We start from the raw sequence: 19508 nt of genomic DNA, 5'->3' as shown, positions 1-19508 counted from the left end.
CACAGAGACAGCTCTGCTACATACACATCACACAGAGACAGCTCTTCTACATACACATCACACAGAGACAGCTCTGCTACATACACATCACACAGAGACAGCTCTACTACATACACATCACACAGAGACAGCTCCGCTACATACACATCACACAGAGACAGCTCTGCTACATACACATCACAGAGACAGCTCCGCTATATACACATCACACAGAGACAGCTCCGCTATATACACATCACAGAGAGACAGCTCTGCTACATACACATCACACAGAGACAGCTCTTCTACATACACATCACACAGAGACAGCTCCGCTACATACACGTCACACAGAGACAGCTCCGCTACATACACGTCACACAGAGACAGCTCCTCTACATACACATCACACAGAGACAGCTCCGCTATATACACGTCACACAGAGACAGCTCTGCTACATACACATCACACACAGACAGCTCCGCTACATACACATCACACAGAGACAGCTCTGCTACATACACATCACACAGAGACAGCTCTGCTACATACACGTCACACAGAGACAGCTCTGCTACATACACGTCACACAGAGACAGCTCCGCTACATACACATCACACAGAGACAGCTCCGCTATATACACATCACACAGAGACAGCTCTGCTACATACACATCACACAGACAGCTCTGCTACATACACATCACACAGAGACATCTCCACTACATACACATCACACAGAGACAGCTCCGCTACATACACATCACACAGAGACAGCTCCGCTACATACACATCACACAGAGACAGCTCTGCTACATACACATCACACAGAGACAGCTCCGCTACATACACATCACACAGAGACAGCTCTGCTACATACACATCACACAGAGACAGCTCCGCTACATACACATCACACAGAGACAGCTCCGCTACATACACATCACACAGACAGCTCCGCTACATACACATCTCACAGAGACAGCTCCTCTACATACACATCACACAGAGACAGCTCCGCTACATACACATCACACAGAGACAGCTCCGCTACATACACGTCACACAGAGGCAGCTCTGCTACATACACATCACACAGAGACAGCTCTGCTACATACACATCACACAGAGACAGCTCCGAAACATACACATCACACAGAGACAGCTCTGCTACATACACATCACACAGAGACAGCTCTGCTACATACACATCACACAGAGACAGCTCCGCTACATACACATCACACAGAGTCAGCTCTGCTACATACACATCACACAGAGACAGCTCCGCTACATACACGTCACACAGAGGCAGCTCCGCTACATACACATCACACAGACAGCTCTGCTACATACACATCACACAGACAGCTCTGCTACATACACATCACACAGAGACAGCTCCGCTACATACACGTCACACAGAGACAGCTCTGCTACATACACATCTCACAGAGACAGCTCCTCTACATACACATCACACAGAGACAGCTTTGCTACATACACATCACATAGAGACAGCTCCGCTACATACACATCACACAGAGACAGCTCCGCTACATACACATCACACAGAGACAGCTCCGCTACATACACATCACACAGAGACAGCTCCGCTACATACACATCACACAGAGACAGCTCCGCTACATACACATCACACAGAGACAGCTCCGCTACATACACATCACACAGAGACAGCTCCGCTACATACACATCACACAGAGATAGCTCTGCTACATACACATCACACAGAGACAGCTCTGCTACATACACATCACACAGAGACAGCTCTGCTACATACACATCACACAGAGACAGCTTTGCTACATACACATCACATAGAGACAGCTCCGCTACATACACATCACACAGAGACAGCTCCGCTACATACACATCACACACAGACAGCTCCGCTACATACACATCACACAGAGACAGCTCTGCTACATACACATCACACAGAGACAGCTCCGCTACATACACATCACACAGAGACAGCTCCGCTACATACACATCACACAGAGACAGCTCCGCTACATACACATCACACAGAGACAGCTCCGCTACATACACATCACACAGAGATAGCTCTGCTACATACACATCACACAGAGACAGCTCTGCTACATACACATCTCACAGAGACAGCTCCTCTACATACACATCACACAGAGACAGCTTTGCTACATACACATCACATAGAGACAGCTCCGCTACATACACATCACACAGAGACAGCTCCGCTACATACACATCACACAGAGACAGCTCCGCTACATACACATCACACAGAGACAGCTCCGCTACATACACATCACACAGAGACAGCTCCGCTACATACACATCACACAGAGACAGCTCCGCTACATACACATCACACAGAGATAGCTCCGCTACATACACATCACACAGAGACAGCTCTGCTACATACACATCACACAGAGACAGCTCTGCTACATACACATCTCACAGAGACAGCTCCGCTACATACACATCACACAGACAGCTCCGCTACATACACATCACACAGAGACAGCTCTGCTACATACACATCACACAGAGACAGCTCTGCTACATACACATCACACAGAGACAGCTCCGCTACATACACATCACACAGAGACAGCTCCGCTACATACACATCACACAGAGACAGCTCCACTACATACACATCACACAGAGATAGCTCCGCTACATACACATCACACAGAGACAGCTCCGCTACATACACGTCACACAGACACAGCTCTGCTACATACACATCACACAGAGACAGCTCTGCTACATACACATCACACAGACACAGCTCTGCTACATACACATCACACAGAGACAGCTCTGCTACATACAGATCACACAGAGACAGCTCTGCTACATACACATCACACACAGACAGCTCTGCTACATACACATCACACAGAGACAGCTCCGCTACATACACGTCACACAGAGACAGCTCCGCTACATACACGTCACACAGAGACAGCTCCGCTACATACACGTCACACAGAGACAGCTCCGCTACATACACATCACACAGAGACAGCTCTGCTACATACACGTCACACAGAGACAGCTCTGCTACATACACATCACACACAGACAGCTCTGCTACATACACGTCACACAGAGACAGCTCCGCTACATACACGTCACACAGAGACAGCTCTGCTACATACACGTCACACAGAGACAGCTCCGCTACATACACGTCACACAGAGACAGCTCTGCTACATACACGTCACACAGAGACAGCTCCGCTACATACACATCACACAGAGACAGCTCCGCTACATACACATCACACAGAGACAGCTCTGCTACATACACATCACACAGAGACAGCTCTGCTACATACACATCACACAGAGACAGCTCTGCTACATACACGTCACACAGAGACAGCTCTGCTACATACACATCACACAGAGACAGCTCTGCTACATACACATCACACAGAGACAGCTCTGCTACATACACATCACACAGAGACAGCTCCGCTACATACACATCACACAGAGACAGCTCCGCTACATACACATCACACAGAGACAGCTCTGCTACATACACATCACACAGAGACAGCTCCGCTACATACACATCACACAGAGACAGCACTGCTACATACACATCACACAGAGACAGCTCCGCTACATACACATCACACAGAGACAGCTCCGCTACATGCACATCACACAGAGACAGCTCCGCTACATACACATCACACAGAGACAGCTCCGCTACATACACATCACACAGAGACAGCTCTGCTACATACACATCACACAGAGACAGCTCTGCTACATACACATCACACAGAGACAGCACTGCTACATACACATCACACAGAGACAGCTCCGCTACATACACATCACACAGAGACAGCTCCGCTACATACACATCACACAGAGACAGCTCTGCTACATACACATCACACAGAGACAGCTCTGCTACATACACATCACACAGAGACAGCTCTGCTACATACACGTCACACAGAGACAGCTCTGCTACATACACATCACACAGAGACAGCTCTGCTACATACACATCACACAGAGACAGCTCTGCTACATACACATCACACAGAGACAGCTCCGCTACATACACATCACACAGAGACAGCTCCGCTACATACACATCACACAGAGACAGCTCTGCTACATACACATCACACAGAGACAGCTCCGCTACATACACATCACACAGAGACAGCTCCGCTACATACACATCACACAGAGACAGCTCTGCTACATACACATCACACAGAGACAGCTCTGCTACATACACATCACACAGAGACAGCACTGCTACATACACATCACACAGAGACAGCTCCGCTACATACACATCACACAGAGACAGCTCCGCTACATGCACATCACACAGAGACAGCTCCGCTACATACACATCACACAGAGACAGCTCCGCTACATACACATCACACAGAGACAGCTCTGCTACATACACATCACACAGAGACAGCTCTGCTACATACACATCACACAGAGACAGCTCCGCTACATACACATCACACAGAGACAGCTCTGCTACATACACATCACACAGAGACAGCTCTGCTACATACACATCACACAGAGACAGCTCCGCTACATACACATCATACAGAGACAGCTCTGCTACATACACATCACACAGAGACAGCTCTGCTACATACACATCACACAGAGACAGCTCCGCTACATACACATCACACAGAGACAGCTCTGCTACATACACATCACACAGAGACAGCTCTGCTACATACACATCACACAGAGACAGCTCCGCTACATACACGTCACACAGAGACAACCAGGCTCGGACTGGCCCACAGGGGTACAGGGGAATCCCCCGGTGGGCCCCTAGTCTCCCACCCCCTGCACAAGTGGCGCATAACACAGTAGACTTACTGTACTACAAACATATATTCAATATGCAGCACCTCAACCAGCCTATGTTCATATAAAAAAAACTTGTTAGATTATTTATTATATTTGAATGTATCCGTACTGTGGGCCCCCAAAATAAATTTTGCTGGTGGGCCCTAGGTACCCCAGTCCGACACTGGACACAGCTCTGCTACCTGCACACTGTAATTTCACCCTCATCCAGCACAGTAGAGTCCTACACACACTGAGGAGATAAACTCGGTCATGTGATCCCTGACTCCTCCCACACAGGATCACATGGTCATGACATCATCACAGGTCCTTCTTTTTCTCCTCCAACAACACAGCCTGGAGACTGACTCTTCCCACACATGGCCACATGGTCATGACATCATCTCAGGTCCTTTATCTCCTCCAGCAGCACAGCCTGACTCCTCCCATATATAGTCACATGGTCATGACATCATGAAAGGTCCTTTAGCCCACTAGTCTCCCCCTCCCCCATACATGTAGTGTCCTGCGGTGGAGGTATGTGTACTGTCACTGATATGGGGGATTGTTGTTTTTTTGTGGGATGATTTGTATTTTGTAATGGAACCGTTATCTTAAAGGGATGTGCAGAGCTGGTGTACTGATGATCTGTCCTCAGAATCGGTCATCGGTGTCAGGCCAGTGGGGGTCTCACTCCTGACCCCCACCCTCCTCCCACGGATCGTCTGTCTGAAGAGATGGCGGTGCTCGTGTGATATCTTCTGCTTCTTGTAGAGGCGGTTCAGTGTAATTACAGCCGCTCGTCCCATTCAAGTGAATATATTGTAATTACACCGAAGCGACGCGCAGGCAATTTTGCTGCGGAAGCACCGCTATGGCTTCAAACAATTGAATGGCGGGGGAACCAGGAGTCGGACCTCCGCCGATCTAATATTGGTGACTTATCTTATCTTGAGGACCGATCATCAGTATGATCCCACTGAACATCCCCTTTAAGTGATACAGGGACTGGTCCAGTTCTTCCACTGTCCCCTGACGACCTTGATAGACCGCCCTCTCCCAAAGCCTGAGGAACAGACTTGCATCTGAGGGTGCACAAGCCGCCCCATCGCTGTTCCTTGGAGCTGTATTCACGACATATAAAAAAATGATGGGTAACCTCGAAGATGACGTAACGCACCCTGTATTCTCGGACATCAGAGGATACATCTTATTTTCACCGCTCGATGGTTAGAGTCGTCCACATCACAAGGCTCTGATGCTGTATTCCATCCCGTTCTTGTAGAACATCCTTCGAGTCTTTTAGATAAGATGGAAATGTTTCCTCCATGGAGCGAAGAAATGCTCTATTAATTTGCAGACGCGCGTTGGTTGTTCACGCCTGACACTATCGGTCGTCCGGGGGCTGAGTAATATGGCGAGAGGTAAAACGTTACCCCTGTGGGATTCTTCCAGAATATCTCCTATTGATGACACCTACTTCTGAAATCTCAGACAGTTGTGCTCTCTGGGTAGGTTCACCTATGCGTTCAGGAATCGGTTGCCTGGTCCGGCAGAGGGATAGACTACCGGATTTCACCATAGCCGGGTACTGACATTCACTGACTATAATGGGATCCAGCCACATTCTGGTGAACTGACGGACAGAAAAATCTTACACGCAGGACTTTGTCGAGCCAAAAGCCGCAAATTAATGTTGGAAAGTGGCTGGATCCCATAAGAGTCAATGGAGATCAGGTGTCGGACCCCCTCCATCAATAGCAAAAAGCAGACAACCCCTTTAATATCTGGGGAGCTGGCAAAAAATCCCAATGGAGTGAAATTGGATTCCCCCATAGTTTTATTGGTTACGTTTTTACAACCTTCCCCATGCGGTAAAACTGATCTTCATTCTCTGGGTCAGTACGATTACACTACATTTATATCGTTTTTCTTGTGTTGTTATAATTTAAAAAATACAATAAAAAGTGTGGAAAAAATGAATGCGTGTTTGCATCGCCATATTCTGACGCCAATACCGTTTTTGTAGTTATGTCTATGGAGCTGTGAGGGGAGATGTTATTTTTTCATTGCGATGTTCACCGTACGGGATGAATAAAACCTAATAGTACAGGCGTTTTGGGATGCGGCGGTGCAAATGATCTTTATGTTTTTATTTTATTTTTATTGTGGGGAAAGGGGAGTGAGTAGGATTTTTTTTATATTTAAAACATTTTTTTTTTACACATATTTTAAAGGGGACCTTGCACCGCTCCTGACAGGCCTGGTTTAATAGCTTCATGCATTCTCCATGTAATAACATTTCTAGAGCATCTATTCTTATGTTCCTTTATTATTTCTACTAGACGTTATATATGAATTGCTATTAGCCTTCAGTAAGGGTACAGAGGGGAGGTAACAAGTTGGGGGGGTTACCTGGCAGCACTGATTGGATAGAGTGAGTCTGTGCAGGTACACCCCCCCAACCGGTTACCTCCCCTCTGTACCCTTACTGTAGACGGATAGCAAATCATTCATAACGTCTAGTAGAAATAATAAAGGAATGGCACAACATAGAGCCATAAGAATAGATGCTCCAGAATTCTTATTACATGGGGAATGCATGAAGCTATTAAAACAGACATGTCAGGAGTGTTGAAAGGTCCTTTTTAAAGGGGTTCTGCACTTTCATTTAACTGATGATCTATCCTCTGGATAGATCATCAGCTTCTGATCGGCAGGGGTCCGACACCCGGGAACCCCGCCGATCAGCTGGTGCCGCGGCCTTCTCACTGTTTACCGCCGGCCCACTGACGTCACGACTAGTATCAACTAGCGTGGGCGGGGCTAAGCTCCATTCAAGTGAACAGAGCTTAGCCCCGCCCACGCTAGTTGATACTAGTCGTGACGTCAGTGGGCCAGCGGTAAACAGTGAGAAGGCCGCGGCGCTGCTGCCTTCTCAAACAGCTGATCGGCGGGGGTCCCGGGTGTCGGACCCCCGTCGATCAGATGCTGATGATCTATCCAGAGAATAGATCATCAGTTAAATGAAAGTGCAGAACCCCTTTAAGTCTCCTTAGGGGACTTTCACAAGTGATAGTTAGATCGCTTGCCCCATAGACTGCAATGAATTACCATTGCAGCCTATGGGAGTTTTAATGTTTTCCACAGGCAGGCATTCACAGGAAGGACAACTGTGATAACTTCAGAGGGAACTAATCCTTCAGAGGGAACCGAGGCTATCGTGAGAAATTAATGGCTCCCCTCGTCGCAGCACAAGAGAGCAATTTGGCCCCTCCTCCTTAGATAGTACAGTATGCCACAATTGACCACAGCATCTGAGAGGTTAAATGCCTGTGATCGGTGTCATTACCGATCACGGACATTAGCCCTGGAACTCTGCTGTGTGATACCCTCTGGCTATCGCAACCCGCTCTGCTTTGGAGCGGGCTTCACCATGAAAGACCCGACTAGCACCATAAATGCACAGTGCTTGTTGGGAAGGGGTTAATGGGCAAGACCATCTTTATTTGTTTGGCTTTTAAGGCAATATCCATCAATTCTTCCAATTCCTTCAACGCTTTCATCTGTTGTCATACTGGATGTTCCTAGGTAGGTTTTTCAACTCTTTACTCATCAATTTAATGAACAGTTCAATTATAGGGAATTAACAGTGTTTGTTGTAAGCTTTTGTGCACTCTTTAACATTCTTGGTAACCTACATTTCTACGTTTTTGTACCTGACTGCGCTCCGTCCACCATTTTGGGAGTGAGTAATATCCACATATATTCTTCATCTGTGTTTTTAAACACATATCAATAAAAGCCATACTGAGCACTGCCCTCGTAGTTTACAGCAACAAAGGAGAACAAGGGTCTTTCTAGAACACACGGAAACGGGGAGAGGCGGCTGGAGGTAAAAGAACTTGTCTTTCCAGAAGTTATAGTAGAGTGGTGAGAGGTATGCACATTGACCACTAGACCCTAAAGATGGAGGAACTGCCTCGTCAAGCTATTCACAGCTCATGTCACAATTAAAACAGAATGTTAAGATTACGACATCTACACTCGAAGTTCTTCCCTACATCTTCCATACGGCACCCAAACACATTCACAAAAAATAATGAAAAATCAGGAAATACTTAAAAACCAACTGGATAACCTCTGTAAGTCTGCGTTCACATCAACATCACAGGCTCCGTTCAGGACTTCCATCACAGTGTTTGTCAAAAATAGCGGAGAGAAAAGTCCTGCAAGCAAGATCTCCGAATGGAAGCCTAATGGATCCTATTATGGTCACTGGGATCTTTTAGGCTCCATTCCTGTCAGTTATGTGCCAGCACTTCTGTTATTTTCATTCTTCTGCTCCTATAAAGGAATGAAGAATAGATATAAATAACTCCGATGTGAAAGAGCCCTTAGCCTAAATACTGTCAGGAACACTGTGAGAACTTTTATAAGAAGCCTATAACAATATTATGGCATTAGAAGGACAGATCAAGTAGAAGAAAAGAGCTTGTTTGGTAGATCCTTCCGAGAAAAATATGCTGTAATGGGAAGGGGCACAACATTATTTAAAGAACATATTACACACTTACATAGTACAGTAGTTAAGGTTGGAAAAAGAGAAAAGTCCATCAAGTCCAACCTGTAAATGCAGGTTGGACTACAACTTCTTTATTTTATCCTAATGTTACATTTTCTGAGGAAGTGGAAAAATTAAATCAGACTTTGACTCAAATAGAAAGGAATCCACTTACTGGTACCTGAGGGGCTCTACTGTAATTGTATTTTACATGGGATTTTGAAGGATTTTACATTGTCTCATCTTCTTTCCATTCAGGTTGATATATAAGATCCTTCTCTTGATTGACCCCTCAAGGATGGATAGGAACAGGGACAAGATGGCGGAGAGTATAATAAAGCTTACCCTAGAGATCCTCTTCCGGCTTACTGGAGAGGTGAGAGATTCTGATGATGTCACATTACATCATCTTATCTATGTTACTAACAGGTGGACATGACTGGAGAGGTGAGGGACTCTGGAGATGTATGGAGTGATATTTATTACTGTGTCTTTCTATAACCAGGACTACACAGTAGTGAAGAAGACCTCTAGTGAGCGTTGTCAGGCCCCTGTGTCTGAAGGACGGGGAAGAACCCTGAGCCCAATCGTGGGGCCTCCACCTCACCCCCTGATACATGAGGAAATCAATAGAGAGAAGATCCTAGAGATCACCAACAAGATGATTGAGCTGCTGACTGGAGAGGTGACACTGCTGGGAATGCTGGGACATTATACAGGAACGCTATGAAGGGATCTGGGTGATGACTGTATCATTGTGTTGTCAGGTTCCTATAAGGTGTCAGGATGTCACCGTCTATTTCTCCATGGAGGAGTGGGAGTATTTAGACGGGCACAAAGATCTGTACAAGGACGTCATGATGGAGGATCACAGGCCTCTCACATCACCAGGTAATAGACATGACTAAATACACACGTCCTCTCATTATCTGTATGTAAGGAATGAATTCAGTTACTGGATGTGTTTCCTATAGTTAAGGAAGAGAGAAGAACACCGGAGAGATGTCCCAATCCTCTTCTTCCACAGGATGGTTCAGAAGAACATTACAATGTCTCACAGGATGATCAGGTAGATGGAGATGAGTCCTCACAAAATGTTCCCTATGATCTGTAGAAGGCTGTGAAGATTTTGTGTTCGGTCTTGTTTTATCCACCAGTGTTATATGTTTTATCCTTGTATAATGAGAAAGGTGGAGATGGCAGGATTACAGCTGACCATAGACATTACGTGGTGTCTGGATCTTCTCATTGTTTTCTAGTTATGGAGACTGCTGGTCGGAATAAGGAACCAAGAGGTTGGATTTATACAGGAGACCTGCAGATATTTGGGTCAGATAACTCCTGATGTCCTGTCATTTTTGGGCATCATTCTAATTACTTATCTTTTCAGGTCATATAAAACATTCCACACGACTTCTCCAACCGTCTGATGACTTTTACAATATTTGTTTCCCAGATTGTGAATCCGGGTGAAGATCTGAACATTATATATGTTACAGAGACATATGTGAGGGCTGATGAGCAGAGTATAGAGGACCTTCCTACAGGTAACCGCCCAGGTGAGTAGTAATCAGTCTATAAAGGGAATAAAAACTGAATGAAATTGCATGGGAACTCGCGCGGGTTTCCCGCAATGCACCCGCAACGCATCCGGCCTTCATCCGCGACGCTCGTGTGAGAGAAGCCTTTCTCTGCCCTTAGGAAAAGGTTTAATCCATTTATAAACTGCTCCGACGTTCTTGTAATGGGATGTGGAAACATGCACAGACATTACTCGTCGCCAATCACAATGAGATTGTTGTGAGTCTACAAAAACATAGCTGTAAAAAGCTGACATAATAATTTTATGAAACCATACTCAAGTTTCTGTATAGTGTTGCCCCGACAAGTTCACAGTGGGGAATTTGTGAACTTTTTCGACCTGGTATTGATTCCTCAATTTACAATAGTTATTGTTTCCTAGACAACCATTGTATGTTGAAATCATAACTCTATGGAGTAATTAGTTCCAAAGTATCAATCCAAAATAAGAAAAAAAGGAGGACTTAAGGAAATTAAGCACAAAAATAATACAGATAATGCAGATTTTTGCTTTAGCAATCTCAAGGAGCAACATGACCAAGATAGGTCATGGCATAAATTATAATGCAAATCTGCGCTAGTTCATTGCCAGGACTTCTTTGTACATGACCATACTGCTACTCCCATATGCCCTTCACTATGCTAAAGTGCATGTAGCTGTCATAGAATATGTGAGACATACGCCACCTAATAGCACTGACTTACAGAACCTTTCTGATTCTCCACTGAGCATTGCGTTTAAAAAGAGAGGTGATAGACACACAAACATGAACCTATGAAAATTCTGACTTCAACACAAAAGTGGAAACCTACAAAAGAGCAGCCTGATGACCTGACATCCTTATCTGCTGGCCCTTGTTCTGAGATCTACTGTTAGATTGTGATCTGTTTTGCCACCACTGTCATAGTTAGTCAAGAATGGAATTAGGCTTTGAAGGTTATGTTATAGAAAGGTAATAGTTAGTTTTATTCTTGGCAGATGACTGTACCACAAGCTCAGAGGAACACCTGATATCTTCAGACTGTACAGCAAATGATTGTGGTATCACAGCGGATACATTTAAAGAGCATGCCGTTGTCCCAGATATACTCTCAACCCATCATAGCATTAATCAATCATCTGATCTTTTTCAATGGGTCCGATCTTTTGATTCATCACAGACTGTTAAGCAAAACAAAGAACAACAATGGACTGAACATCCAAGAACTCACACAGTAGAGAAGCCATATTCATGTTCACAATGTGGAGAGTGTTTTATGCAGGAATCAGATCTCAATAAACGTCAGAGAATTCACAAGAATGAAACTCCATTTTTGTGTACACATTGTGGGAAATGTTTTATCCAGAAATCAGATCTCATTAACTATCTGAGACTTCAAACGGATAAAAAGCCGTTTCCATGTTTAGAATGTGGGAAATGTTTTACCCTGAAGTCAGATCTTGTTAGACATCAGAGAATTCACACAGGAGAGAGGCCATATCCATGTTCAGAATGTGAGAAACGTTTTACTCATAAATCAGCTCTTGTTATACATCAGAGAGTTCACACGGGGGAGAAGCCATATTCATGTTCAGAATGTGGGAAATGTTTTTCTTTCAGAACGTCTTTAGCTGCCCATCAAATAACTCACACAGGGGAGAAGCCATTTCCATGTTTAGAATGTGGAAAATGTTTTACTAATAAATCAAGTCTTGTTACACATCAGAGAAGTCACACAGGAGAAAAGCCATATCCATGCCCAGATTGTGGGAAATGTTTTACTCATAAATCAGCTCTTGTTCTACATCAGAGAATTCACACAGGGGAGAAGCCGTTTTCATGTTCAGTATGTGGGAAAAGTTTTACTCAGAAAGTATCTCTTCTTACACATCATAGAGTTCACACAGCGAAGAATCCATTTTCCTGCCCAGAAGGAGTAATGTTTTAATACAAATAAAATCTTGAGTCCTATCAGAGCTACACAAGGGAAAGGCCATTTTCATGTTCTCAGTGTTTTACCCAGAAATTGCACCTATTTTAAACACCTTTGAACTCAGAAATTGTCATAACTTTCAGTTACGGTCAAAGTAAAGTCATGTTAGGCTGTGCTCACTTATGCTTTGTAAACTTGTGTGATTTGTGAACTCTAGCAGTCTAATCTGGCAGAGAAACATAATGCTGGAGATTGAAGAACACTGTATCGGGCATAGCCAGTACCGCCGTGCATCACCAGTTCCCCATTGTCTATAATGGGATCTGGCGGGGATACGTCCGCTTTCCAAAAAATATGCCGACTTCTGACTGGAAAAAAATGCTGCCAGAGTTTACAACTCATATGTGAATCCAGCCTTAACAGGAAAGCAATTAGGAGCACAAAATAATGATTAAGAAATGTCTGTAATTACCAACAAATGTCTGTTATCCGAAAACTGACAATCCATATAACACACCTATGGATCCACCATGTGCATAGAATATTTCACATGAAAAAACATTGATTGTTAATAAACATTTGCTTTTAAAACTTATATTCTTGGCCTAAATTTCTTAATTTTTTCACTGTAGCTTGAAAACCTATGGAGTTGCAGTATACCTGGTAACGCTGGTCTTGATTCCTCCTGTGCAGCTGGAGGATGCGCCTAATTTATTCAGACGTGCACGCCTCTCATAGATTTAGAGCATCTTCCGACCACATGACACACTTAAAGTGGACCTTTCACCACCCCTGACCTACCTGTTTTAATAGCTTCATGCATTCCCCATATAAAAGCAATTCTGGAGCATCTATTCTTATGGCTTTATGTTGTACCTTTCCTTTATTATTTCAACTAGAAGTTATGAGTGAATTGCTAGCAGTCTGCAGTAAGGGTACAGAGGAGAGGTAACCAGTTGGGGGGGTGTACCTGCACAGTCTGACAATGGCAGAACTGATTGGATAGAGTAAGTCTGTGCAGGTACAAACCCCCAATTTGTTACCACCGCTCAGCACCATTACTGCAGACTGCTAGCAATTCATTCATAACTTCTAGTAGAAATAATGCAGGAATGGCACAACATAGAGCCATAAGAGTAGATGCTCCAGAATCGCTATTACATGGGGAATGCATTAAGCTATTAAACAGGCATGTCAGGAGTTGTGAAAGGTCCTCTTTAAATCTACTGCAGCCTCCCCTGAGAGGATGGCAAATCTGTGATAAAATCCATAGAAAGATCAGACTATGGCCTCTTGGGAATGGGTAGAGGACAACGCTCACCATGGGGGCATGTCCTGAGGGTCTTGGAACAAGCACAATCCTCACAGGCAGATACATATGCTGAAATGCCTCTAGACATAGTGGGCCAAAAGTAATAGCTAATGACAAGTCTTTTTGTGTCAAAAATCCTGCATCATGAAAATCGCTCAGAAGGCATAGACAGCACTGGCTTCAGGAAGATTCTCAGGGGACAAATCCATCCTGGCAATGAGAATTCAGATGTTTTGCCAAGAACATCAAATTCTTGTGATCTCTAAGGACCGTTACTCCAGAAAGTGTCGTCATTCTTAGAAGGCCCAATTGATTTCAAGGAGCTTGCGGTTACCACTATGGTAATTTCTCAGAGGTAAGTACATTCAAATATTCCCTGAGACAACTCGGCTCCCACCTCCACCTCAGAGGCATCAACCACAAATGGCCTAGTCTGATCCATCTGGACCCTAACTGGAGCTTCCATTAAAATTACATTTTCTAGCAAATCAAAAACTGAAAGCACCTCAGGTTGTCATTGTAGTAGATTTGCCTTCTTCCCAGTCATGTCTGCTAGTGGCTTCGTTATTATAGAGAAATTTCTCATGGTTATATTTCAGAAAGCCGAGAAATTGTAATGCTTTAAGAAAAGAGAGGCTGACCCAATCAATAATAGAATGGACCTTTGCAGATCCATACCAAATGCCCCCAAACGCACGCTTTTCAAGTTTGACATACAATTGTTTATCACAAAGAATCTGTAACACAGTTTTGACATGTTGTATATTGGATGTCCGATCCGGAAAATAAATCAATATATCATCAAGATATACCACAACAACCATCCCAATATATTCCCTTAAAATATTATTTACCAGATTCTCAAAGACCACCCGTGTGTTACTCAGACCTAAAGGCATGACCAAGTATCCAAAATTACCCTATGGGGTAATAAATTCTGTTTTTCATTAATTCCCTTCCTTAATTCTAATACGATTATAAGCACCCCTGAGGTCATGTTTCATTAACCATTGCACCCCCAGAATCTGGTTAAATAAGTCCGGAATCAGTGGCGAAGGATACTGATAGTTCACTGTGATCTTGTTCAGCTCCCTATAATGGATATGTGGTCTGAGTCCTCCATACTTTTTGCTAATATAAAATAAACATATAAAGCCAAATATGCCTGTTTGGTAGACTTTCCTGGATAAAATCCCCCATGATCTGGTGTTCTGGATCAGAGAGATTATAGATCCTGCCCATTGGATATTTATCCCGGAGTAATAGATCAATAGCACAATTGTATGACCTATGTGGTGAAAGGGAGTCAGAGGTAGATTTTGCAAAAGCATCACCAAAAGTTCTTGATATATTTAGGAACGTGTTCCATCTTTTACTTTAAGAAAAGCAAAGAACATTGACAGACAAGTACTGTAACATTTGGGTCCTCACTTCCCCAGTTCTCCTGAAGTCCATTTAATAACTGGATTATTGAATTGGAACCATGGCATAACCAAGATAATGTTAGCTGGTAGAAAACAAACCTCATAATGAATAGCACCAATATGCATTGCGATATTGGGTATACAGCAGTAAATAAACCCTTGGCCAAAGGTGTAGTTTCTACAGTGGTGACCCCTACAGAGTCACGGAGAGCAAGTAAAGGAAGACCCATAGAAACAGCAACATTCAACTGAATAAAATTGGCAGCCGATCCAGGATCTACAAAAGCATACCTACAGTAGATTGTCTACAGGATTTGTAGGTAATAAATACTGGTAATAAGACCTTTTTAGAGATTTTAGGAAATACCTGCTTGGCTAGGTAGTCTTCCTAAGAACCACCTAAGTACTTCCGTTTTCTGGCTGTGGCCGTTTCAGATAGTAGATGGTCAGCATTTCCATAATAGAAGCATAACTCCTTGCTCCTCCAAATGCTCATTTTGTCTTGGGGAGACATAGTAGCTCCTAACTGCATAGGTTCACCAGTGTAGGCGGTCACCCTAGAAGGTGTTCTGTCTGTTAAGAGAGGTCTGAGCTGAAAGTTTAATTTACAACTCTCCCTGAAAGACACAATCTGCTTTTTATTACCTGCAAATCGAACAGGCAACTTAACTTGAGGTTCTAGGAAATGTGAGTGAACAGTTGCTAGGGGTGGAAACTAAGTAGTCTCCTGATGTAGGACCCTTTTTGCAAGGTGCTGAACTAACGGCGGGACATCTGCCCCACCAAGGCCCTCATTAGATCCATTGAGAAAAAGGAAAATACCACTGAGAAATGTTGGTACAGCATGTGATTCAGTCATGGTAGGTAGGGAACAGTGCAACCTTAACTTCCACCCACACCACTGTTCTTACCTACTTGACTGATCTGCCCTAATTAGTGGCCCCCAAATGGGTGATGGTCCCTAACCTGGCTAGGTGCACAGGAACTAACATGGGAGAGTGAAAGGGTAGACAGATAGACCAGGTCAAAACCAGAGACCATGCCAGAACCAAAGGAGAGACAATGCAGAGTCAAATACCAAGCTAAGTCAAATCAGGGGTAGATGTCAGAGGCAGAAATAAGCAATCAGAGGCTAGGTCACTAAACAGACAGCGGGTCAGTGATCAGCCATCCAGGAAACATTTAATAACACTACTGAGGCAGGAAGACCAATCACAGTTAACTGAGGCCAGCAATCATCTGTTTAAATACCCTGCTGTCAGGAAGCATAAAACACCGGAGCCGAACCTTATTGGTTCTACAGGGTGGCCCACAAAAATGTAGCCTACCTCCAGCAATAGTATGACAAGATTAAAATAGTATGACAAGATTTTTAAATTAACCACAATAACAAAAGATGTTGAAAGTGGTCCCTGTTCACATCTATGCATCTTTGGACTTGGATTATATTATATATACTGCTTGTAGCTCGTCAACAGTGATGCTGCAGAAGATAAAATGTCCTGCTTTTTCCAACAAGATGGGACAACATGCCACATCTCATGGAACTCACTGGCTTGGGTTCATGAACTGTTTATGGAAGAGCGAACTGTGAGCAAGGGGTTATGGCCACTATGTTCGCCAGACTTGTCCACATGTGATTTTTATCTCTGGGGAAATTTAAAACAGAAAGTGTCTGCTAATAATCCACATCCCCTGGATGAACTCAAGGAAAACATAACAAAACACTACCTGCAGCATCAGTGCTGAAGAGCTGCAAGCAGTATCCGACACCATAATTCCGACCTGCCCAAAGATGCAGAGACCTGAACAGGCACCACTTTCAGCATCTTTTGTGACTGGTGGGTAATTAAAAAAAAAAAATCCACTTGCTCGTTCATCTGATCATACTATAGCTGGAGGCTAATTTTTGTGGGCCTCCCTGTATATCCCTGCTCTCTGAGTCAGCGGGGCTTGTTGCCACAGCAATGAAATTATGCCAGGAGCACTGCCATACAGAGGCTGGGCTCACCACGGGAAAGTGGACAAGTAATTACATGACACAGATACTTTATGTATTCTGACATGGTATTAGTCTTCGCAACAGACAGTAAATATACTGTATATGACACTGTAGAGGAGTGATGCTACGCAACAGGCCGATGGGACTGTCAAATGAAGACAGAGGTAGCAAAATGGTGGTCTAGGTAGTCATAGATAGATTTAACAAGATGTGTCATTTTGTTTCTCTCAGTCAATCGCCTGGTGCGAAAGAGTTGTCTTCTCTGTTTAAGCCATGTAATCTTTATGCATGATATCCCGGAAAACATTGTGTTGGATTCTAGGTGGCTTTTAAACATTCCAACCGGTCAATTTAGGAGAATTAAACGTAACGGTACAAATAATGAACAATTTGAGAATTAAGTTATAGATTTTAAACAACAATTTTTAGTGAAAAATTATCCTAACAGGTCATTGGAAATATCTTTAGATAAAGTTAGAGCTATGAATAGGGATAATTTTTTTTACAGTTACTAAAAGGGAAACTAGTCAAGATAATAATTTCAGTATTATTTTACCATGCCATGCTCAGTATAAGATGGTTGAAAAAATAATTCATAAACATTGGCCCCATCTATTAAGAGATAAGGTCATTGGATCGGAATTACCAATTGCCCCCCAAATAACATATACCAAAGCCCCAAACTTAGGCTTAAAAATTGCACCAACAATAAAGAGGAAAACAACTAGGTCAAAATCTAATTGGTTATCCTTTTTTATCTTTAACTTTCTTTATTAAAGTTCCAATAATAACAAACAATTTTATAAACACATATATATATTAACTTTATTTTCAAACTCCATATACCCCACCCCAAACCCCTTCCCCTCCCATCCCCTGATGTGTCCTCCTTCGCCACCAACCCTCCGTAACCGGACCGAGGAAAGATGTAGAAGGATGGAGAGCGGAGGGAGCTCTATAGATTCCAGTCTCCCGAAATTTTGCTCAATTTTTTCTCAGTATCTCTTTTCTTATACAGGATATGTTCATATCTCTTGTTGGTATCTACCAACTTTAACCATGTATTAATACTTGGAACCTCTCGCGCAAACCAAGAGCGTGCTATTAGGAGTCTTGCCAGGAAGATTATCTTAAACAGAAGATTTTTTTATATTGATGTCAACCCACCCTGGCAAGATCCCCCAATACCCAAAAATCAACAGTAAAAGGAATCCGCACATTCAATTTTCTCTCTATATAATCATAAATAGCCCACCAGTATTGTTTCAACTTTAAGCATGACCAAAACATATGCAAATAGTCTGCATCAGGAGCATCACACCTAGGACAATTAGAATGATTCCTAATACCACATCTATTAAGCCAAAGCGGAGTAACATACAGTCTATGTAGGATATTAAACTGCACCAAAACGTGATTGAAATTATGTGAAACCAGTTTGAGATCCTGAAATAGCTTCTCCTGATCCTCCACGTGAGTCATTAAACATTCATTTTGCCAAGCCCTCTGTCCAGGAGACAAAATATCACGAATCGTGCTATAAGTAATCTTTTATAAAGTTGAGAAATCTTAATCCTTTGCCCCAAATTCTCTATCAGTTCATTAAATTGTGTAGAAGAGTGAATTTCAAGCCTATTTTTTTCTTAAATTTTTAATAGTGCAGATCTTAACTGTAGGTACCGAAACCATGATAATTTCTGTACATTTTGTCTTTGTGATAACACCGTGAATAAAACAATATCCCCATTTCCTAGTACCTGTGTCAAATACAAAATATTACCTTTTTGCCAGTATAAATCTCTATTTAGTTCAACAAAATTTGGCAAATGCTTATTATGCCACAG

General features: G+C 43.3%; 1 protein-coding gene and 1 long non-coding RNA gene across 2 annotated transcripts; both read left to right on the top strand.

Annotated features, from left to right (window-relative positions):
* The first annotated feature begins 5371 nt into the window (after window positions 1-5371).
* On the top strand, window positions 5372-9991 carry LOC121004548. The gene is made up of 3 exons (XR_005779744.1): window positions 5372-5404; window positions 9690-9807; window positions 9937-9991. It is a non-coding gene; the product is annotated as an uncharacterized LOC121004548 (long non-coding RNA).
* A 454-nt stretch (window positions 9992-10445) lies between these two features.
* On the top strand, window positions 10446-13468 carry LOC121004523 (gastrula zinc finger protein XlCGF71.1-like). Its single transcript, XM_040436791.1, has 3 exons — window positions 10446-10500; window positions 10888-10990; window positions 11992-13468. Exon 3 carries the CDS (start codon window positions 12270-12272, stop codon window positions 12939-12941), a length of 672 nt encoding a protein of 223 aa, XP_040292725.1. The 5' UTR covers window positions 10446-10500; window positions 10888-10990; window positions 11992-12269; the 3' UTR covers window positions 12942-13468.
* Window positions 13469-19508: the final 6040 nt, after the last annotated feature.

This window comes from Bufo bufo, chromosome 6 (genome assembly GCF_905171765.1).
Source record: "Bufo bufo chromosome 6, aBufBuf1.1, whole genome shotgun sequence".
Lineage (NCBI taxonomy): Eukaryota > Metazoa > Chordata > Amphibia > Anura > Bufonidae > Bufo > Bufo bufo.
The sequence above is the reverse complement of the archived record's forward strand: the minus strand, read 5'-3'. Positions and strand labels throughout refer to the sequence as shown.

Excerpts from the sequence above, each read along its gene's own strand:
- LOC121004523 (XM_040436791.1), top strand. The coding sequence starts at position 12,270 with ATGCAGGAATCAGATCTCAATAAACGTCAGAGAATTCACAAGAATGAA.